Consider the following 22,154-nt stretch of genomic DNA (forward strand, 5'->3'; position numbering starts at 1 on the left):
ATGCACATGCACATCCCTGTGCAAGCACGTGAATGTCTCAAGTGTGCACGGCCGTGCGCTATCACGTGCAAACATCGGGCTACCCCGCCCCGCATCGTCCGACTGGCGTGACGGTCGGGAGAGGATTTAACATCCCGAACGTGGGGCTGGGTTTCTTTGCCCCCTGCTGGCTGAGTCTCTGGGTGTCACCCTTGCCGAGCTTTCTGGGCAGCCCAGCGGGCTAGAAACGTGCCACACTTCTAAAAGCAAGCTCCGACGCTCAGAAAACCAACCGAGTCCAGGACTGGGGCTTCCAGGAACACGCCTGGCCAGGATGGTTCCCCCAGGGCAAGGGGCCAGCCTGTCCTCTTGGAGGCTATTCCACAGCTTGCTAGATCTCACCCTAGGGGCCCTGCTCTTTCCCAATATTCCCTCTAATCTTTTCCATCCATGGACAGAATAAATTTTGTTCCATGCACCGAGGCGTGTGTGAATGCGCACCACCTGGAGAAACACCAACCTCGCAGGGGACGCTCTGCAAATCACTTGGGTGGCGTTGGAATCTCTGCTGAGCAGCGGCACAAGTGCCCGGCTTACAGGGACCACTGTTCTGAGCATCCCAGAAGACGCTGCTTCTCAGCTGCCCCGATAGCCACGTCTGGAGCGGCTGGAGTTCCGGACTGTCTATGCCGATTGCTTCCTGCACCGAGAGGCCTCTAGTATCTATGCCCAGTGACTCAGCAGCCTGGGAGCCCCAGATGTCCACGCCCGAGGAGTCAGACACACCTGGCTATCTTCCACGGTGACTTGACGTTTGTTCTTTCTTGACCCGTCTCAAGACTCGTTTGGGACGGAGCCCTCCAGCTGCCCTTGGCAAGGGAAAAGCCACCAGCGATTGCACAAAGTCTCTAGTCTGTAAATGCCACGGTGCTTGTCTAAAGAAATCCACCAGGGATGACCAGGCCCTGCCTGATTCAGACCCCACGTAGCTGTGATTCTTCCAGCCTGTTCTCTTGTTTATTCGTCGTTCCGGGACGGAGCTGCCCGTTGGCAGGCGCGTGAGGCCTCGGGGTGAGAGTCTTGGCAGGGAAGGAGTGTCCATGGTTAATTGTGGACGGGGGTTTCCAGCTCCCTGCAGCCTTTCCTGGAGATAAATCCGCCTCTTTTGGGAAACAGCTCCAGGGCAGGGCTGGCGCGTTGGCTTGTGCTGTGCTCCGCCGATTCCCGCGCTTCCCTCTCTGGTCCCCTCTGGGCTGCGAAAGTGGGATGTGGTGGGGAGGGAGAGGCACTTATGCATCAGGCTTGCCTGCTTGGAGGGGGGGCGTTAAGCTCCCCAGAGCACGTCTATCAGTGCTGGAGTGGCCCTAGGTAAGCCCCCCCCAGCGCTGGGTGGAAAGGTCCAATGTTCCCTCGCACTTTTTCCCGTCTCAGGTGGAATACATTTTGTTCTGTGCACCCCGGCAGGGGAGAAAGGGTTAAATTAAAACCACGGTGACATATTTTATTTGGCAACAATAAATTACCCCCAAAACCGCCACAGAAAGACGGGAGCGGGGGAGGGAGCCGGGGGGCCACAGCGCCCTGGCTGCTCTCCCGGAAAGGGGGGTGCAGAGGGTTCTGGGAGGGGGCAAGTCTGGACTCTGGGTTGGGTTGGCAGCGCTTTCCAGTGGCGCGGGAGAGCCCCTCTGCCCCTGTGCCCGATTTCTACCCCTTCCCGGACGGCCCCCCGCCCCTGGGCACCCACCCCGGAGAGGCCCCTCTCCACACGTGCCCCCCGCTGTGCCCGCCTGGTCTGTGTGCCTGTCCGCCCCCCGCCCCCATCGCCCCGGAACTAAAAGCGCCCTGATGTGGGCTGGGGGACGACCCGTCGCTAGCTGGCCCGCCCCCTCCATTGCGCTTCTCTGCGCTTCTCCGGGCATGCCCACCCCATGCCCACGGTGCCAGGCTAGCAGGGCCGGCGGCGTGCTCAGCACCTCCTGGGGGTTTGACGTGGGAGTTCTGGTGCTGCTGGACACAGATGGGGCGGGAGGCGGCGCGCGCTGGGGGGGAGCAGTGTCTCCATCAGGGACTCAACTCACAGCAGCTCCCCTGGGAGAAAAACAACCCAGCCCCGCACCAGGGAGGGGCGAGGGGCGTGTGGGTTAATTACAGAGAGACACAGACACTCTGTCTCGGGCGCTGGGAGCGCCAGACGGGTTGGGTGTGCGCAGGGAGGGTGCCTGCAGGCATGGTGTGTACGCGGGGGAGGGTGCCACACAGTGAGCTTGTGCGTGTGTGTGCTTGTGTAGGTTTGCACGGCATGCTCGTGCGTGCAAGGGTAGGTTTCATGGCATGCTTGTGAATGCAGGGGTAGCTTTGCCGGGGTGTGCTCATACGAGCAGGGGTAGGTGTGCACGGCCTACTCATGTGTGCAGGGGTAGGTGTGCACGGAATACTCATGTGTGTAGGGATAGGTTTGCACAGTGTGCTCGTGCATTTGCTTGTGTAGATTTGCATGGCAGGCTCTTGTGTGCAGGGGTAGGTTTGTACAGAGTGTTCGTGCGAACAGGGGTCGGTTTACACGCATGCTCATGCATTTGTTGTGTAGGTTTGCATGGTGCGCTCATGCATGCAGGGGTAGGTTTGCACGGCGTGCTCGTGTGTGGAGGGGTAGCTTTGCACGGTGAGCTCATGCGTGCAGGGGTAGTTTTGCACACGTGCTTGTGTATTTGTTGTGTAGGTTTGCATGGCATGCTCCTGCATTTGCTGGTGTAGGTTTGCACGGCGCGGGGGGGGATCTGTGCATGGCTGGGATCTCACGCCATTTGCCCCCCCGTGCGGCATGTTCCCAGGGCGGCAGGGAGACAGCCACGCAGAGGCCCCTGTCCAGTAAAAGGGGGCTTGGCTGCGCGCCCGTTGGGACCGTGTCCCCTCGCCCACCAGGCACGTGTTGCCCCGTGAGACGCTACCATCCCAGCTCACCCCTCGGGCCGCGCAGCAGGGGTCCCTCGGTGGCCCCAGACTTTGTGGCCTGCCCCACTCCCTATCTGTCTGGGGGACCTGCATGGACACGGGTCAGGGCAACCCCACCTGGGTCCCCGCCAGCCCCGTGTGCGGCTGGGCTCCCCCGGTCACGCCGGCCTGCCCTGGGCGCAGCGCCCGGCGATGTCCCGCAGCAGCGCGTCCTCCCGCGGCGACCAGGGCCGGGTGTAGCTGCCGCGCGGCAGCAGGATGCGGTTGAGCGTGTGCTCGTAGTTGACGTGGCGCCGGGCCATGAGCAGGTACTCGCGGCGCTCCAGGAGCGCGGGGCAGTCGCAGGCGTCGGGGACCCACACGTACTCCCGGTGCACCAGCGGGAAGCGGTTGCGGTAGGTGTGCTGCACCTGGACGTCGTAGCGCGTCTCCTGCCCCACCGGCCGCTTGGCCAGGATCCGGGCCCGGAACACTGCGGGCGAGAGGGATTCGGGGCCTGGGGCGCGCACCGGGCTGGGGGCAGCAGGCCATGCGGGAAACTGGCTGCCCAGCGCCCTTTCCCCTCTAGGGGGCGCCAGCTCCTACCCGCCCCCAGCAGGCACTGGCTACCTAGGGCCCTTTCCCCTCTAGGGGGCGCCAGCTCCTACCCGCCCCCAGCAGGCACTGGCTACCTAGGGCCCTTTCCCCTCTAGGGGGCGCCAGCTCCAACCCGCCCCCAGCAGGCACTGGCTACCTAGGGCCCTTTCCCCTCTAGGGGGCGCCAGCTCCTACCCGCCCCCAGCAGGCACTGGCTACCTAGGGCCCTTTCCCCTCTAGGGGGCGCCAGCTCCAACCCGCCCCCAGCAGGCACTGGCTACCTAGGGCCCTTTCCCCTCTAGGGGGCGCCAGCTCCAACCCGCCCCCAGCAGGCACTGGCTACCTAGGGCCCTTTCCCCTCTAGGGGGCGCCAGCTCCTACCCGCCCCCAGCAGGCACTGGCTACCTAGGGCCCTTTCCCCTCTAGGGGGCGCCAGCTCCAACCCGCCCCCAGCAGGCACTGGCTACCTAGGGCCCTTTCCCCTCTAGGGGGCGCCAGCTCCTACCCGCCCCCAGCAGGCACTGGCTACCTAGGGCCCTTTCCCCTCTAGGGGGCGCCAGCTCCTACCCGCCCCCAGCAGGCACTGGCTACCTAGGGCCCTTTCCCCTCTAGGGGGCGCCAGCTCCAACCCGCCCCCAGCAGGCACTGGCTACCTAGGGCCTTTCCCCTCTAGGGGGCGCCAGCTCCTACCCGCCCCCAGCAGGCACTGGCTACCTAGGGCCCTTTCCCCTCTAGGGGGCGCCAGCTCCAACCCGCCCCCAGCAGGCTCTGGCTGCCCTGGGCCCTTTCCCCTCTAGGGGGCGCCAGCGCCAATCTGCCCCCAGTGGGCTCTGGCTGCCCTGGGCCCTTTCCCCTCTGGGGGGCACCGGCTCTGATCCAGCCCAAGGTGGGAGCTCGGGCGGCCAAGTTTAAAAAAAAGACTCTTTGGAAACAAGTCCTCTGCCCGCTGAGCCTTGGCATTTCCTCCCCACGCTCTCCCGGCCCGTTCCCGTCACGCACGGCCCCGTGCCGGCCCCGGCGCCCTCTCCTCGCCGTGCCACACCCAGCCGGCCGGGGGCTCTTACCAAAGTCACTCTGGCAGTAGTGCCGGATGCGCTGGGACTTCCCCTTGGGCGTCTGGCACCTGCCGCAGCTCCCTGCGGGGCACAAAGCCGGGGCAGTCCGTCGGCGGGGGGCAGCCGCAAGCGCTGGTGGTAGCCCCACACGCCCAGCCCCACGCTCCCCAGGAGAGCAGAGCCCCCCCACGGGGGCCGAGGGATGCTGTGGTGTCCGTCCCCCCTCCAGCTGGGGGGCAGGGGTTCTGGTCTCCTGGGGAGAGTGGGGCTGAAAGCTCTTCCCAAAAGCCCCCCCCCCCCCCGGCCTGGCATCCTCTAGCGCCCTGCAGCCAGGGGGCGCAGACTGGAGCTGGGTGCCTGGAAGGAGGCTGGGTGCTTGGCGGCAGGAGAGGCCGGGGGGTCCAGGCCAGGAGGGGGTTTGCAGCCTGGGAGTGGTGGGTGTCCCGGGGTGGGGCACATCCCAGCAGCCCCATGGAAGCCCTGGGGCAGCGGGGGGGGGGGGGGGATTAGCTCTGGATCACACGGGAACTGAGCAGGCACCTGGCTGAGCTGGGTCTGTGGGGCCGTGCCGGGGCCGCTCTGTGGGCGTGGCCCTGAGGCTGGGCGGAGTGGGGGGTGCCGGCGTGGTCGGAGGCACAGGCTGGGGCGTGCTGGGCGGGTCCAGGCCGATCCCCCTGGGCGGAGGCTGGTGCAGGTGGCTGGAGTCGCCCTGGAGGCGCCCATGCTGGTCCCGAGGCAGCCAGAACTCGTACTCGATGCCCGGGTTCGGCTCCTGGAACAGCACCTGCTTGGCAGGGGGAAGGGACAGCTGCCTGAGAGCCCCCGCGCCCGCGCCCCATTGCCAGGGGCATAAAACCGCCTCCCAGAGCAACCCTACAATAACAAACCAGAGGGTGCAGCCCAGCGCTCATGGGAGACCCTACAATAATAATCCGGGGGTCCAGCCCAGAGCTTATGGGAGACCCTATAATAACAAACCAGGGGGTGCAGCCCAGAGCTCATGGGAGACCCTACAATAACAATCCGGGGGTGTAGCCCAGAGCTCATAGGAGACTCTATAATAACAAACCAGGGGGTACAGTCCAGTGCTCTGGGGAGACCCTACAATAACAAACCAAGGGGTGCAGCCCAGCGCTCATGGGAGACCCTACAATAATAATCCAGGGGTGCAGCCCAGAGTTTATGGGAGACCCTATAATAACAAACCAGGGGGTGCAGCCCAGCGCTCATGGGAGACCCTACAATAACTTGGGCCTCCCCTTAGAAAAACCCTCTAAAACCAAACCAGCATGGGTCACGCAGCTCCAAACAGGGGTCCTACGGTAACAAAGTCCCATGCACAGTGCAGCCCTTGGGAGAGACCCTACCATAACAAACCGGTGTGCGCCCCTGCTCACCTCCCCGCCCCCTCTCCCCGCCGCCTTCCTCACCATGACGTGCAGATCCTCCGCTGTGGGCCCAGCTGCCTCCAGTGTCTCGTGATTGTCCGCGTTGCGGGCGTAGCGCACCGTGGTGCCGGCCACCTCGTAGGCGCCCGGCCAGTCGATGGCCCAGTCCCCGTTGATCACGTAGCGCTGCTCGCCCGTCATCAGCGCTGCGGAGGGAGACAGCGGAGCGGCCCACGTGAGGCTGGTGCTGCGGGGGGCGAGGAGGGGAGGGAGGCAGCGTGTGGGTCTACTGGGCTGCAGACAGTGCCCTGGGGGAGGGATGCACAAAAGGGCCCAACCCAGCATAACTGGGTTAGGCAGTGAGATGTAGTGGTTAGAGCGGGGGCGGGGTGGGAGTCAGGACTCCTGGGTTCCATTGCCAGGGAAGTGAGGTCTAGTGGTTAAAGCTGGGGGGGGGGGGGTTGCTGGGAGTCAGGACTCCTGGGTTCCATTGCCAGGGAAGTGAGGTCTAGTGGTTAAAGCTGGTAGGGGGTTGTGACGGCACGTTGGGGGTTCCCCGTCTCCTGCACCCCGAAATGGCACAAACAGACTGCACCAGCCAGTGGAATTGAGGGTGGTTTATTGCTCCTCCAGCACAGCGCAGCACAGATGTAATCTGGTTACAGGAACTGGGCTAGGATGCCTCAGGCCCCCTTGAGATGGGGGAGACTGGGCCCCTAAAACTCCAGCTCCTCTCCCTAGGCTGTCTCCTCCATCCTCCCAGACAGCCACCAACCAACTCACTCACTTCCAGCCCTGCCCCCCAGCCAAGGCAGTATTCCACCTTCCTTTGTTCCTCTCCATGGGGGGTGTCTGGCCACTGGTTTGCATAGTGACTCATCCTGTTTTGCTGGGTCGTGGTACCCACGGCAGCCAGTGGGGGTTCCCCCAGAGCCAGCAGCATAGAAACCAGCCAGGTACCCCCACTACGTCACAGGGGTGCTGGAGTCGGGACATCTGGCTTCCATTGCCAGCGTAGGGAGGGAAGTGGGCACTAGTGGTTAAAGCGGGGGGGGGGGGCGCTGGGAGTCAGGAGGCACCTCCCCCCAGCACAGTAAGGCAGCATCTCACTCTCACCCCCTCCAGCTGCTGGGGCAGAGCATCCCCCCAAGCGGAGTCCATGCGGGGTGGGGCAGAGTCCAATGAGTCGGTCGGGGCTAAGAAGGGGCCCTGGGTGGGGAGAGCCCCCTTACCTAGGTAGTTGCGGCTCCGGTCGGTGACCTTGATGTGCATCGCCCCGGCCGGGATCCTCGTCACGTTCTTGTACCCAAAGAAACCTGGGGGGAAGGGGGCTGGGAGTCAGGGCAGAGCCGGGGCAGGGGGACGGGCTAAGGGCTGGTTCCTCCCAGAGCTCGTCCCGCCCGGCGCCCGACAGGGAAGCTGCGGAGGCTGCGGCGTGGCTGGGAGCTCGTGGGGCGCTGGGTCCGCTCACCCATGTGGGCATGGGGGGGACACTGGGAGGGGGGATCAGGGAGGGGGGCAGCGGGCACGGCGAGTTTGACCCCCCCTGCTCCCAGAGCTGGGATCAGGGCCCAATTAACTGGGGGCCTGGGGCCAGTAGATTATGTGGGGGCCCTGGGGTGGGGCCAATATGAGGCGTTCATTATGGAGGGAGAGGGCTGCTGAGCAGCGGGCTGGGGGTGGGGTCTGGGCGGGAGGGAGGGTGCAGGATCAGGATGGGGATGGGAGGGTGCAGGCATGGGCGGGGGAGGGAGGGCAGGGGCTGGGCGGGGGTGGGAGGGCAGGGGCTGGGTGGGGGGTAGGGATGGGAGGGAGGGTGCAGAAGAGGAGGGGTCTGGGCAGGAAGGAGGGTGAAGGAGGCTGAGGGCGGGGGGGGATCTAGGTGGGAGGCCGAGTGAGGGAGGCTGTTGGCTCTGGTGCCTGGTTTTCCCCCCGGGGGGTCAGAGCGACCCCCTCCCCGTGTGCCATGCAGGGAAAGTCGTCCTGATGCCCGTGGGGGAGGCTTGTGAGTTGCCATTGGTCAATGGGTTCGCTTGGTCCCTCCTGGCCGTGGGCTTGTGGTGTCAGGAAGGGGATAGGGTGCCTGGGGGGGAAGGGGGGGGTCTGTGCAGAGCCGTGTCTGGGGGAGGGGGCTGGAGGAGGAGGAAGGGGATAGGGTGGCCGGGGGGGGGGAAGGGGGGGTCTGTGCAGAGCCGTGTCCGGGGGAGGGGGCTGGAGGAGGAGGAAGGGGATAGGGTGCCTGGGGGGGAAGGGGGGTGTCTGTGCAGAGCCGTGTCTGGGGGAGAGGGCTGGAGGAGGAGGAAGGGGATAGGGTGGCCGGGGGGGGGGAAGGGGGGGTCTGTGCAGAGCCGTGTCCGGGGGAGGGGGCTGGAGGAGGAGGAAGGGGATAGGGTGCCTGGGGGGGAAGGGGGGGGTCTGTGCAGAGCCGTGTCCGGGGGAGGGGGCTGGAGGAGGAGGAAGGGGATAGGGCGCCCGGGGGCCGGTGCAGAGCTGCGTCGAGGGGGGATGCCCGGGGGAGGAGACAGAGCGGGGGCGCGGAAGCCAAGAGCCAAAGCATTCACCCCTGGAGAGTCAATCACCGGAGGAGGGGGGCGCGGCCCGGAACACCCTCTGCACGAAGAGGCAGGACTCGTTCCGCCCGCCGCACTGGCCGCAGGCGTCGCTCCCAGCCCCAGAGCCCAGGATCCCGTCGCAGCCCACGGTCTGGGGGGAAATGCAGCATCAAGGGGGGGGCAGGCGGCTGCCCCCAATATCCCTGCCTGGCCGGGGCCGCGCCTGGGACGCTGGCGCCTCCCTGCACTGCCAGGGCTGGGACGCCCCCACCTACGCCCCCCGAAATCAGGGGCTGGGAGGCGGGCAAGGCCCAAGCCCTCGCAAGCATCCCTCGTCGCCATGGCGATGTCAGCCCCTTGGGTACCAGGCCCGGTCTCCCACACGCCCCATGTCCCGCAGCAGCAGTGGGACCTACCAGGCATTGGCCGCTGATGCAGAGCCCCGGGGAGTCCAGGCTGCAGCGGGTCCCGTCCAGCACCCGGCCGAAGGTGTAGTAGAAATTGTGCCCCACGGCCAGGCAGTTCAGGTCACAGAGGTTGGGTGCTGGGGGAGAGCGGGGGACAAGAGGCGGAGGGAAGGAGAGAGCGAGATTAAGAGGCGAGCGTGGGGAGGAGCGTGGGGTTATGTACAGCACGGACCCTCGTCCCAACGACCAAAGTCGTGCCCAATGTTCCCTCTAATTTTCCCATCCGCGTGCAGAATAAATTTTGTGCTGTGCACAGAGGGACATGCTGCTGTGCACCAGCAGGAGAAACACATGCTGCTGGCGGGGGGCACTCTGCTAATCAGCCGGGGGGGGGCATTTAAATCTCTCCTGGACAGCCGCCCCAGCACTCAGCTTTCAGGGAACACTGGTCGTGTCCCCCCCCAGCACCCCGCGTGGAACAGCTTTTCTCCGCTACCAGAAGAGCCGTCCAATGGGGCGTGCACCTGGGCCGGCCCCTGGGAACTACGGGCTGCAGGCAGGGGGTGCGTCCAGTGTGGGGGGCACATCAGGAACCCCGCGGGCCCTGCCGGTCAGCAAGTGGAGCTGGGGTAGGGCCCACAGGCTGAAAGGCAGCGGGGGTAGGGCGGTGGATTTGAACCCAGGACTCACCTCCGTGAAAAGGAACCCACCGGTACCTGGCCTGGCTGCCCAGGATGGGTTTCCCGTCGTACAGGGAGCACTGCATGGCCCGGAAGGGCACCGTGCTGGCCGGACACTCCTGCAAGGGAAGGGCACAAGTTGCAGCCTCCCCGAGCTGTGCCGTGCCTTGGCCGGCGGGCATGGCAAGGAACTGCCGTCCCACCTGGCAGAGATCGGTGGGCAGGTCACAAAGCACCCGGCAAAGGCACCTGTCCCTGAGGCAGGCGGGGAGGAGGCGGCCAAGAATCAGAGAATGCTGCGCCGGGCACGCTGGTTTAGCTGTCTGGGCTCTGATCTCCCTGGGAGTCGGGCGAGACGGGCGTCTCGAGACCGGAACAGCGGAGGGGCTGGCCTGGAGGACGTGGGAACCACCCACAGTTCGGAGAGGGGCACAAAGGGTCTGCCCCCAAGACGCGATCCAGCGATGGAAGCGACGAGCAACCCTCCAAAGGGCCAGGGGGTGGGGAGAAGGGGCCAGACACTGGCAGCCACCCCACATGGGGCTGCAAAGTTCACATGAGCAGATGGAGAAACTGAGGCACGAAGAGGCCAGCGGCAGAGCCAGGAACAGAGCCCAGGTGCCCACCGTCCCGGTCTAGCAGCCGGCTGCCTGGCTCGGAGCGGGCAGCTCCATGTGGTTGTGGCACTGGGGAAGGCGGATTTGAACCAGTTCACGGGCACCCCTCCCCCACGCCTGTCCCCGTTGTTCCGGGGCACACTCACGTGTCGCTTGCACACGCGGTACTGCCGGGGCTCCCCCGCACACGACTCCTCCTCCAGGAACCTGCGGCAACGGCACCGTGTTTACCAATGGTGGGTGCTCTAGGGACGGCGCTGGCCTGGATCTGCCGTGCCCATGTGGGGCAGGGATGCTGGCGTGGGGCGCATGGGACACAGGGGCCGGGGTGACTCGTGGGAACCATGCAAGGCATCACCAGGGCAGTAGGCGAGACCCAAAGGGATGGGAAAGGTGTCAGCAATCCCAGGGAGAGACTCCCCGAAATGGGGTGGTAGCATCATGCACACACCCCTCCAGCGGCCTCCCCTTGGGGGTGTGCATCATGGATCAGGGGTCGTCTGGGCTGAGCCGCAGAGACGGGTTGAGCCCAGGGAGGAGGTGGGGGTAGGAATAACAGGGGCTCAGGGCAGCTTCTTCTGCCCCCGTTGAAAGCTGTTTTATTCCTCCCCCCTCCTAGCAACCAAGCGTGTGTATTTCCCATGCAAAATGTCAGCTGGAGCTTTACAAAATTCATTCGCTTTTTTGGGGTGGGTGGGAACATACAAGACATTTCTCCCCCCCCCCCCAATGAGTTTCCTTCCACATTTTCCATGGGATTTTCCAGATGAACTAAAAATACTGGTTTTCTCCTTCTACCCTCTCCGAAGAAAGGGGGAAAACCCCTAAATCAAACATTTTTCATGAGAAACCTCCCCCTGCCGCCAAATTTCAATCCAAATTAAAATGTGACACTGCCTCAAACACTCCCCCCCCCCCCCCCCCCCCCCCGAGAAAAACATTTTTCCAGGGAAACTTTCGGGGCAGCTCAGGAAACGGAACCTGGGCCTTGGATCCCTTCCGGCCGAGCCCCCACATCCGGGGCAGAGTTTGCCCTTGGCTGGCCGAGTTGGCCAGGCTGGTTCAGGGGTTCGGCTGATGGTCTCTGGGGAGAACTGGAGCGGATTCCTGCCTGGAGTGGAGCTGGGGGCCCCCAGGGGCATTGCCCCAGGGTCGTTGGCACCCAGGGCAAAGCCCTCCCGCCTGCCCCACGTCTGCCCTGGCGCTGGAGTAACCGGGCTGAGGGGCCCTGGGTCGGGGCGGAGGAGGCTGCCAGCCCCGTGCACGTAGGACATGGTGCACGGGGCCCACGGACACCCCCCCCCACTCACCGGATGCACTTCCTGGTGCGAAAGGAGGCGCCGTCCCCACACGTGCTGGAGCAGGCGCTCCAGCCCCCCCAGGGCGTCCACTCCCCACGGCCCAGCTGGCGCCGCTGGCGGCTCGGCGGGTCCAGGCCAAACGCCGGGGACCTGCTGGCTGTCCCCTACTTAAAGGAAGACGACAAAGTCACCCCTCCAGGATGGGCCCAGCTCCTCCCGGCCTGGGCCCTTCCTGTCATGCAACCAACACAGGCCCTCTAATGAGGTGCTCCAGACCCACCCCAGGAGGGGCTATCTGCCCCCAGACCCACCCCAGGAGGGGCTATCTGCCCCCAGACCCACCCCAGGAGGGGCTATCTGCCCCCAGATCCACCCGGGAGGGGCTAATTGCCCCAGACCCACCCCAGGAGGGGCTATCTGCCCCCAGACCCACCCCAGGAGGGGCTATCTGCCCCCAGATCCACCCGGGAGGGGCTAATTGCCCCAGACCCACCCCACGAGGGGCTATCTGCCCCCAGACCCACCCCAGGAGGGGCTATCTGCCCCCAGATCCACCCCGGGAGGGGCTATCTGGCCCCAGACCCACCCCGGGAGGAGCTAATTGCTCCAGACCCACCCCGGGAGGGGCTATCTGCCCCCAGACCCACCCCAGGAGGGGCTCTCTGGCCCCAGATCCACCCCGGGAGGGGCTAATTGCTCCAGACCCACCCCGGGAGGGGCTATCTGCCCCCAGACCCACCCCGGGAGGAGCTAATTGCTCCAGACCCACCCCGGGAGGGGCTATCTGCCCCCAGACCCACCCCAGGAGGGGCTCTCTGGCCCTCCCCCATTTCTCTCCTGCCCCACCCCAGGAGGGAGAGGCCGGAGTGACACCCACGCCCATCCGCGCCCTTTCCCATCTCACCGGCACCGCCCAGCTGGCAGCTACAACCGCCCCCCCCACCGTGAACCTTCCTCGGTTACTTTGTGCCCGGCCCCTGGACAGCGCAGCTGACGCCGCCCCTCGGGCTCCCTGGGCCACTGGCCATGGGGGGACAGCTGCTTCCTCTGGAACAATGCAGGGGGAGGCCCCGGGCCGGGAACCGGGCGTGTGGTTTCCATCGCGGTTTGGATGGAGGCCATGGGGCGGCTGGTGGCTGGGCCATCACGTGACGGGCGCTGCCCCCTTGGGGCCACTCGAGGGCTGAGTCGGGGGCCACCCGGCTTCTCTGCTGGGGTCCCCACCCTGGAGTCCTGCCCCCCACCCCTTTATTTTTCCTGGGCAGCCGGTGAAGCCACCTCCTGGCCCAGGGAACCAGCCCCCCTCGCCCCCCTCCCGGCCCTGCCGCTGTCTCCTCTGGTTTTCATCCCTTCCCCTGGATCCTGCCGGATCCGCCTGCTTTATCTCCGCTCGACGGCTGGAATGAGGCGTCTTTCCTGGCTCCCCATCCCCGGCAGCCCCCGCCCTGGAGAGAGAGTCCAGTGTCGGCCCTGGACGGGAACTTCCCCGAGCCGGGGGGGGGGGGGGAGAGCGGGGAAAGACACTCAGCTGCTTGTGCGTGTCTGGGACTCCCAGCTGCTGCATTCCTGCCCCTGCCGCACACGCATGTGCCTGCAGGCACGCTCCGCCATGCACGCACACATGGCACACACGTGTGCGGGTGCACGTGTGGGGGGGGCCTGCAGGTCTTGTAACCCCGCGCACACAGAGGGGGGCTACCCACGGGAGGGGCTGAGGGAAGAAGCCAGTGGGAGACCCGGGGGCTGAGATGTGTGGGGAGAGCACCCCCTGTCCCCCACGCAAGCTGACCCCTCTGCTAGCATTTTGCCCCTCCCTCCCATGCCTCTGGGGTGCTCCTGGGGCACCACCTCTGCCATTCAGCCAGACCCTGGGGGCTCAGCCCCCCTCTCACTCAGCTCCACCCCCCAGCAGCGAGCTGAGCAACCTGCACAAGAGGCCTGGGGGCAGAGGTACCTGGGGCCTAGGATTGCCAGGTCGACCCCGCCAAAAAAACGGACACACTTGATTGTGGGTGGAGGGGGGAACCGGCCGGGAGGGGGGTGGGGCGGGAAGCAGAGCTGGCGGGGGGGCCGGGGGCTATATGGGAGGAAGGGGGGCAGGAAGCAGAGCTGGTGGGGGGCCCCCACACCCAGGACTGGGATCCCCAGGGCCCCCCACTCCCGCCCTGGCTGCACTGGGTTAGCATCATCCCTTGCAGCTGAGCTCCCCGGAGACACCCCCCCCCCCCCGCCTCCACCATGCAGAGTTGTGGAATTCGCAGTGGAAGTGCGATCCTGCCGTCCAGGCAGCCAGACAGGGAGCCGGGACACCTGGGTTCTCTCCCCAGCTCTGGGAGGGGAGTGGGGTCTAGTGGTTGGAGCCGAGAGGGGCTGGGAGTTCCTTTGCTGCGTGGCTCAGGGCAAATCCCTTTGGGGACCCACCTAAGCCCTGGCCAGGGTTTCGTGTCTGTGCCAAACCACCGGCTCCTTCGCCCACCGGCTCCACCAGCAGCGGCTGAACCCCGGCGTGTTCCCTTGGGGAGGCCTGGGCTGCCTGCACGTGCAGCGCTGGGGCCGTTACGCAACTCCCAGAAGTGTGGGGTCCCAGCCCAGGGGAGGGGACACCTCTCCCGGCAGCAGGGTGGGTCCCCGGGCTGACAACGCAGCTTGAGAACAATTCCCACCCGCCAGCTCCGGCCAGCCCTGCGGTTACATGGGCAGGGCAGAGGCCGCAAATCCGAGGTGACTTTCTGCCAGCAGGAGCATCTCATGAAACGTGGGCTGGACAAATGCTGTATGGCCTGATCCTGGCTCTAACCACTAGACCCCACTCCCCTCCCAGAGCTGGGGAGAGAAGCCGGGGGTCCTGGCTCCAGCCCCTCTCGGCTCTAACCACTAGACCCCACTCCCCTCCCAGAGCTGGGGAGAGAAGCCGGGGGTCCTGCCTCCAGCCCCTCTCGGCTCTAACCACTAGACATCACTCCTTTCCCAGAGCTGGGAAGAGAAGCCACATCCCCCGCAGCCTCCTGGGGCTATCTGAGGTCAGGGGGCAACCTGCCATGTGCCCTCCAGGGTGGGGAAGGGGGCTGTGCATCCTCCGGGGCAAGAGGCCGGTCCTCCCCACGCTCCGAGTGTCACCTGCCCCCTCCCATGCTCCTGCCGGGGCTGGGGCCACGAGCCACCTGCCCTCCTCCTCCCAGGGGGGAGGTTGGGGCTGCCCACAGGGGGAGGGGTGGCCTGCCCCTACAGGAAGGGGAACTTGGCTCCCACAGAGCCCGGCGAGACAGGGCAGGGCCTCAGATAGTGGGGGTGAGGCTCCTCCAGCCGAGGCTCCCCTCTGCCCGGAGTGCAGGCTCTGGCCCGTGTTGTGTATTTTTCTCTTACCCCAGTCTGGGGTTGCCACATCCTTTTGCCCGGCTCCTTGTAGCAGAGACACATCAAAGCTATGGAGAGGGGCGAACTCAGGTGAAGCCAGTGACCTGGGGTGCCTGGCTTCACGGAGACAGCGGATTGATATACATGGCAGGCAACGTTCCCTCTCACGTTTCCCAGCCATGTGCGGAATAAATTTTGTTCAGTGCACTGAGGCAGGTGCAGGTGTGCACCACCTACAGAAACACAGGCTGCCTGCGGTGGGCACTCTGCTAGTCAGCTGGATGGTATCTGAATTGCTGCTGGGTGCCCACCTGAGTGCAGAAGGGAGGTGGCTGGAAGAAAAGGCACCGGGTGCCAGGTGGCACAGGGAAAGAGGGGTTGGGAAGCCCGGAGCTGAGCCGTGGGCAGGATTTCTGCTGGTGGGCACAGACACGCTGTGAGTCCTCCTGGCCACGTCAGGTACCCCCAACAGCATCGCCCCTCCCCTGCCCTGTGGCTCGCACAAGACCCCCAGATTGCACCCTGTCCGGGGGGCACCGAGCGAATCAGGGTGGTCCCAGAATGCACCGGCAGCCAGATCATCCCCAGCGGCCGCCGGGCAGAGAATCTCGAGGCCTCGGCTGTTCACGCCGCAGCAGACGCTGGGATTAATGAGCTCAGGGCAGAGCTGGAAATAAACAGGGAACTCGAGGGGGTCATCGGGCGACTAGCGGAGGAGCAACCGGCCAGGCCTGGCTGGATCAAGTTGCTTGCTCCGGGAGAGGCTCTCCTAGGGTTCCAATAGGCACCACACCCTGGAGGTGGGAGGCTAGCGGGAGCCGACTTGTGACCTGGCCCGCACAAGCCACCAACCTTGCCTGCCCCGCCCCAGGAGGGGAAGGCCGGGTCAGCCAGCCAGAGAAACACAGAGCCGCTCCGGCTGCGTAGGAAAACAAAGCAGCTGAGAAGACGAGAGGCTATTTCCTGTATGACGAATCGAACATGCCTCTCCCAAACGGAGGCCCCCTGCGGTTGCAGATGGGGCCCTGAACCCCTGGGGCAGCTACGGATCCCCCCTGCAGCGCTCTGTTCCCCCCGGAGACCAGGCCAGGGTCCAGCTGGAGGCATTTACATCCGACCCCCCACTACCCCCTTTCTAGGGCCGTTGCTTCATGCTGCCAAGTAGCTGCCGGCTCCCCCATTCCTGCAGGAGTGCTTGGAGAAAGACAGATGAATTCCTATCAGCCAGCTCGCCAGATGCAGCTGCCGTGTGATCCCTGAGTTATTTTTATTTCCAGGGCTCGGGGAGGGCCAGAAACTCCCATGCTTCAGGGCAGCAGCCAACCTGGAAAGAACAGGGGTCAGGAAGGAAATTTCCAAGGAAGCTGGCTGCTCCTCTCCTGTCTCTGCACCTGCCGCCTTAACCAGCTAGTGCCACCACCAGCCGAGAAGGGACATTGGGCTAGATGGGCCATGGACCTCACCCTGCCTCATGGTTCTTATGGTCCTTGCGGGGACATAGCTAATCTATTGCCTGCGGGGGTGGGGGTGGGAATGGGGGGTGACACCAGGGCCTGCCACAGAGACAGGTATCTGGGAGATGTTCAGATCCTCCGGTGTGGCTGACCACGAGGTCTCTTCTCCTCCACTTACCTGAGTGCTGCAGAGGCCCCAGCCAACGCTCAGCCAGGCCAGGAGCAGCGTGGTCCCCAGGGAACAGTGCCTGCAAAAACCAGCCAGAGGGAAAACTCAGCCTGGGTCCCCTGCCCAGCACATCACTCCCCCCCCCCCCACCCTGCTGGGCAGCCATGGCCTCCGCACTCCCTGCCCCATTTCGGGGGAGTGTGGCTCAGGGTGGCCAGAAACAGAGGCTAGGTGGGGGGGAGGACCCAGGAAGTGACCCCAGATCTCCTGGGTCCCATCCCAGAGCCTGAACCACCGTCATTCTGCGGGTCCCTGGGCCACGGTGGGGTCCCAGCCCTCCCCCCGCTCCCCCCGAGATCTCATCCTGAGCCAGACAAGACCCGACAGCTCAGGTGTGAGATCATCTGGGAGGGGAACAAGGTGGCTGGATTCCTGCAAGCTGTGGGGGTGGGGGAGCTGATTGGAGATGGGGTGGGGGATGGAAAATGGGGGGGGCAGGTTTTGACCCTCCCCCCTCCAAAACGATTGGATCTGGGGCCTCAGACCTTGGGTGGGGGGGCAGCTCCAGCCCCAGAGGAGGTGGGACCACACCTGGCAGAGGTGGGGGGAGAGGCAGGCTGGGGGGGCGGAGGAGAAAGGAGCGGAGGGGCGAGGCGCTCAGGATGCAGGCTGACCGTGTGGGTCCCTGGGCTGTAGCCCAGATCTCAGTTCTGCGGGAGCCTGGCGAGTCGCTGTTCATTCCCCGTGGGCCCGGCAGCTCCTGGCCCCTCTGCCTGGCAGGAGAACAGTCCAGCTGGGAGGATTTGCTCTGCCGGCTGCTCCCCGGGTGGCTTGGGCAGGGCAGGGCAGCCGGAGGGGAGACGCTGGGCAGCGGATAATGGCCCCAGCTGACCGGGTCTGGCCCAGGAGGCAGCGAGGGGCCTTCGGGAGTCAAGGACACTCCCAGCTTGGGGGCTCTTTTCCTGGGAGATGAGTCATGCAGCCAGCCTGGGACGTGCAAAGTGGGTGGCATCTCGTCGCTGTTCGCTCAGCACACGCCAGCCCCCAGCCCTGCCCACAGGCAGCTGGAGGCCCAGCTTGAGCTCTAGAATTCTGAGGCCTGATTGCTTCTAGAGACGACCCAGGCTGCTTCTAGAGACTATCCAGGATACTTCTAGACTAGACATGACCCAGGCTGCTTCTAGAGATGACCCTGGTGCTTCTAGACTAGACACTTCCCAGGCTGCTTCTAGAGCATGAAACTGACACAGTGCCTAGAAGGCCTGGGCCGCGGCTCACCTTGGGTTTTGAGAGCCGTATGCCCAGGGCTGCACTCTAGACAAACACACCTGGGTAGGCCCCGGCCCTGCCCCACAGGGCTTGTGAGCTGAGGGAATGTGCGGCTGCATCTGCCCTCCTCCTTCCATGTCAGCCTGTCCTGCATGTTCCAGAATCTAAATCCCATTAGAAACCAGCTGGGATCTAGCACGGCAGAAGGGGGCAGGGAGTCTAGAAGGCTGGGTCCCACAGGCCTGGCCAAGGTTCCAGAGCTCACACAAAGCCCCACATTCCTGGGGGGGGGGGTGTTTAGCACTCAATGGGTTCTAGAGCCAACCAGCATTCCCGCACTCTAGAACCCTTCTCAGAACAGGGGCCGATTTGACTCCATCTCCGAGCCGGGGAGACCAAGCAATTCGGTTGCCTTGAGAACTTCTGTATTAAACACACACACACACACACACACACTCTCTCTCTCTCACTCTCTCTCTCACTCTCTCTCTCACTCTCCTCCAATCCTCTGCTGCTAGGGGCTTTCCCACAGAGTCCAACCCATGGGGCAGAACCAGCCAGGGCCGGAGTCTCCTCTTGTTCCTACCAGGCGGGGCAGCGTGGGTGAGTGAAAGGGGCAGGATCCAGTCCCCCCGTCACTCCCCTGCTGCTTAATTCTAGATTGTGCCCAGGACCCACCGTTTGGCCCAGTGGCTCCGGGTGCCCGCACTGTGCGCAGTTCCAGCAGCCTTGCGGGAATCGGAGCCGCAGGGCGGCAGTGGCACCGGCTCCTGGCATGCCGGCTGCCCAGGCCAGACCCGATGGGGTGCCCTCTCTGGGCAGGGGTCCCTCCCTAGCGAGGGAGGAGGGGAGGGACTTCTCCTTTGATCACAGGCTCCGGCTGGGTGGGTTTTATCGGAGCCTGGTTCCTGCTTCACCAGCTTGGGACATGCCAGACAAGTTCTCTCGCGCAGCCTGGGGACTTAGGAACCCGCCCTGCTTCGAAATCGGGGGGGACCCAAACGCCCAGCTCTGCCCCCCCCGTCCCCCGCCTTATGCAAGCCCCCGATGCTGCCCCCAGCCCGGCTCAGTCTGAGCTCTCAGGCCACCTCATCGGCTGTTCCCCGCTGCCCGGCTCCTCTCTGGGAGCTGCGGGCAGGGGAGGTGGATGATCCAGAGGGCTGGGAAAGGCGAAGACCAGGAATCAGGACCCCTGGGTTCTGGTCCCAGCTGGGGAAGGGGAGGGCGGGCTAGTGGTTGGAGCAAGGCCGTGGGGGTCAGGACTCCTGGGCTCTACTTGCTGACCTCTGCCACATCACTTCTCCACCCCGTGCCTCAGTTTCCCCGCCTGTACCTTTGGGGGGGTAGCGTTTGTGGGCGTCGCGGCGCTCCCTTGGCTAGCGCTGGGAGCCCTGCAGGCGACAGAGGCTAGAGAAGGGCAGATTGAGAAGGGTTAATAAAAAAGCAAAACTCTTACCCGGTGCTCGGAGAGCCCCCGGCCAGCCGGCTGCACGTCGGGCCCTGCTGGCGCCGCCGGCTTTCGGTGCCCGCTTCTCTCCTTCTGCTCACCCCGGCGTCCGGCGGGCGCGTCTCCATCCCGGCTCCACCTGCGCCTCCTGGCTGCTGGCGCCGGGCTGGGAGCGGAGCTGTCCCAACCGCCCGGCCGCCTCCCGCAAGGGTCAGCCCCGAGCGCCCAGCTGGGGACTTGCGCACGGGGGAGAGCCCAGGCCCGCTCCGCTCTCCGGAAACTCCTGCGCGCTCATCCCAAGCAGCGCGCCGAGTTGGAGTCGGTCCCGCGCCGGCTTGGAAGGCATCCCATGCGCTCAACCTCCGGGGGCTTGGCGTGCGAGGGGCAGGCGGGGGCCGGGCTGGGGGAACCGGTTCCCGGGCGTCGCTGTCCCGAAACGCTGGGGGAAGGTGGCGTCCCAGGCTGGCTCTCCCAGCCTCGCCACGTCCCGCGGGGGGAGCCAACCGAAGCCCGGCTCCCTCCGCCTCCCCTGACGGCGTTTCACTCTGCGCCTGCCTCTGGCTTTATTAATATTCCTACGGAAAGGTGCACCCGGCCGGGCCGCCTTCCCGCTTAACCCTTCCCGCGCCGAGGAGCGGCGCGCCGCGGGCCCGGGCCCGGAGGGAGCAGGGAGCGCGACCAGTCCGGGGAGGGAACAGGGCGCGCCGCGAGCCCGGAGGCAGCAGGGCGCACTGGCCGGGCCAGTCCGGGGAGGGAACAGGGCGCGCCGCGAGCCCGGAGGCAGCAGGGCGCACTGGCCGGGCCAGTCCGGGGAGGGAACAGGGCGCGCCGCGGGCCCGGAGGGAGCAGGGCGCACTGGCCGGACCAGTCCGGGAGGGAGCAGGGCGCACTGGCCGGACCAGTCCCAGGAGGGAGCAGGGCGCACTGGCCGGGCCAGTCCGGGGAGGGAACAGGGCGCACTGGCCGGACCAGTCCTAGGAGGGAGCAGGGCGCCCTGGCCGGACCAGTCCCAGGAGGGAGCCGAGCGCACTGGCCGGACCAGTCCCAGGAGGGAGAAGGGCGCCCTGGCCGGACCAGTCCCAGGAGGGAGCCGGGCGCACTGGCCGGACCAGTCCCAGGAGGGAGCCGAGCGCACTGGCCGGACCAGTCCCAGGAGGGAGTCGAGCGCACCGGCCGGGCCCGTCCGACCTTGTTCTGCTCCCCGCTTTTGGAGGCACACGCTGAACAGCCCGGACTTGGTCCCTCCCGCGCCGGGTCGGAGCCAGGACGGGGCGAGTTAACCCTTCGGTCCGCGGCGCTCTCCAGGCTGCCGGCCAAACCGCGCGGCTATAAATAACCCCCGGGCCAAACTCAGAGCGGGCGGAGGAAGGGGCCACAGTTGGGGGAACGCCGCTCAGCCAGGCCTGCTCCAGACCCGGGTAAGTCAGAAACAACCCGCAGCAGCGGGGTGCGAACGGGCCGGGCCAGCCCCTGGGCCTCGTTCTGTTCACGCTGGCCCAGCGGCGCTCACTGCCCGGGATCGGGCCCAGCCCGGGGATCGGGGCGGACGGGTCGGGTCAGTTTCCCCGCGTGCCTGGGACTTTCCGCCTCCCGCGCTTGGCCGGCGTCGATGGAACAAACGGGCAGAGGAAGGGACGCGCCGGCACCGCCCGGGCAGAGATCTCGGCCGCCCCACCTCTGTCCCCCTGGGACCCTGCTCCTCTCCCGGAGCGGGGAACAGAACCCAGGCGTCCTGCCCCACCCCCGCCCTGCTCTAACCACTCACCCGCACAGCCCCCGGCCGGAGCGGGGAACAACCCAGGCGTCCTGCCGCACCCCCGCCCTGCTCTAACCACTCACCCGCACAGCCCCCGGCCGGAGCGGGGAACAACCCAGGCGTCCTGCCCCTCCCCCGTCCTGCTCTAACCACTCACCCGCACAGCCCCCGGCCGGAGCGGGGAACAGAACCCAGGCGTCCTGCCCCACCCCTGCCCTGCTCTAACCACTCACCCGCACAGCCCCCGGCCGGAGCGGGGAACAGAACCCAGGCGTCCTGCCCCTCCCCCGTCCTGCTCTAACCACTCACCCGCACAGCCCCCGGCCGGAGCGGGGAACAGAACCCAGGCGTCCTGCCCCTCCCCCGTCCTGCTCTAACCACTCACCCGCACAGCCCCCGGCCGGAGCGGGGAACAGAACCCAGGCGTCCTGCCCCTCTCTTAAAGCCCCAGGCCCATCTCAAGGCAAAGTGCGGGCCCCAGGGGCGGGGGTAACGTAGGCAAGGGACAGCACAGCCCGGCTCCCTGGCTTCTGGGGGGGCGGGGGCGGGGGTTGGGGCCCCAGAACGGCAGCCCCAGCCCTCCAGGTGGCCAGGAAGGATCTGACTGTGGGCGGGGCTTGGCTCCAAAGGCGGGGCCTCAGGTGGAAGGGGCGGGGCTGAGGTTTGCCTTCGCCCACCACCCATGTCCCTCTCCCACAGCCTCACCCCACAGGTCCAGCCCTGGGTCACTCTACTTCCACTCCCCCTCCCCAGGCTATTTGTGGGGAACTCTGGAGGGCTCCACCCCACAGCCCCAGCAAGCCCCTGGCAGGCGGGAGAGCTAGGGACCCCTCCACCCCAGTGCTCACTGCTCACTGGCCCCCCAGCTGCGTGGGAAGGGGGGACACATCCCAGGGCAGGGATCAAACAGGGGCAGGAGGGCAGGGGGAAGGTTACATAAGAACGGCCAGACGGGGTCAGACCAAAGGCCCATCCAGCCCAGTGTCCTGTCTGCCCACAGGGGCCAATGCCAGGAGCCCCAGAGGGAGAGACACAACAGAGAACCCTCACGTGATCCCTCCTCTGTCTCCCACGTCCAGAGAAACCGAGGCTAGGGACCCCATTCCTGCCCAGCCTGGCTAATAGCCATCGATGGACCTAACCTCCATGAATCTATCTAGCTCTTTTTTGAACCCTGTTAAAGTTCTAGCCTTCCCCA

At 65.8% G+C, this 22,154-nt stretch overlaps 1 protein-coding gene and 1 long non-coding RNA gene across 9 annotated transcripts; one reads left to right on the forward strand and one right to left on the reverse strand.

Moving 5' to 3' along the window:
- Nucleotides 1–1,083: 1,083 nt before the first annotated feature.
- On the reverse strand, nt 1,084–19,854 carry LOC102457628 (ADAMTS-like protein 5). 8 transcript variants are annotated; one of them, XM_075902719.1, is made up of 12 exons: nt 19,210–19,815; nt 16,494–16,563; nt 11,517–11,671; nt 10,353–10,413; nt 9,600–9,708; nt 8,919–9,046; nt 8,530–8,653; nt 7,183–7,266; nt 5,993–6,156; nt 5,103–5,349; nt 4,572–4,643; nt 3,049–3,403 (listed from the first exon to the last, which is right to left on the reverse strand). In XM_075902719.1, exons 1-12 carry the CDS (start codon nt 19,326–19,328, stop codon nt 3,090–3,092), a joined length of 1,647 nt encoding a protein of 548 aa, XP_075758834.1. In that variant the 5' UTR covers nt 19,329–19,815; the 3' UTR covers nt 3,049–3,089. The 8 variants fall into 8 exon arrangements, with proteins under 8 accessions (XP_075758831.1, XP_075758832.1, XP_075758834.1 ...); XM_075902720.1 differs by having other exon boundaries at nt 5,103–5,346; nt 19,210–19,800; XM_075902716.1 differs by lacking the exon at nt 5,103–5,349 and adding an exon at nt 1,084–1,232 and having other exon boundaries at nt 5,993–6,197; nt 8,530–9,046; nt 19,210–19,853.
- On the forward strand, nt 2,399–2,857 carry LOC142818998 (uncharacterized). The gene is made up of 2 exons (XR_012896682.1): nt 2,399–2,599; nt 2,699–2,857. It is a non-coding gene; the product is annotated as an uncharacterized LOC142818998 (long non-coding RNA).
- Nucleotides 19,855–22,154: the final 2,300 nt, after the last annotated feature.

This window comes from Pelodiscus sinensis, chromosome 19 (genome assembly GCF_049634645.1).
Source record: "Pelodiscus sinensis isolate JC-2024 chromosome 19, ASM4963464v1, whole genome shotgun sequence".
NCBI classification, from domain to species: domain Eukaryota; kingdom Metazoa; phylum Chordata; order Testudines; family Trionychidae; genus Pelodiscus; species Pelodiscus sinensis.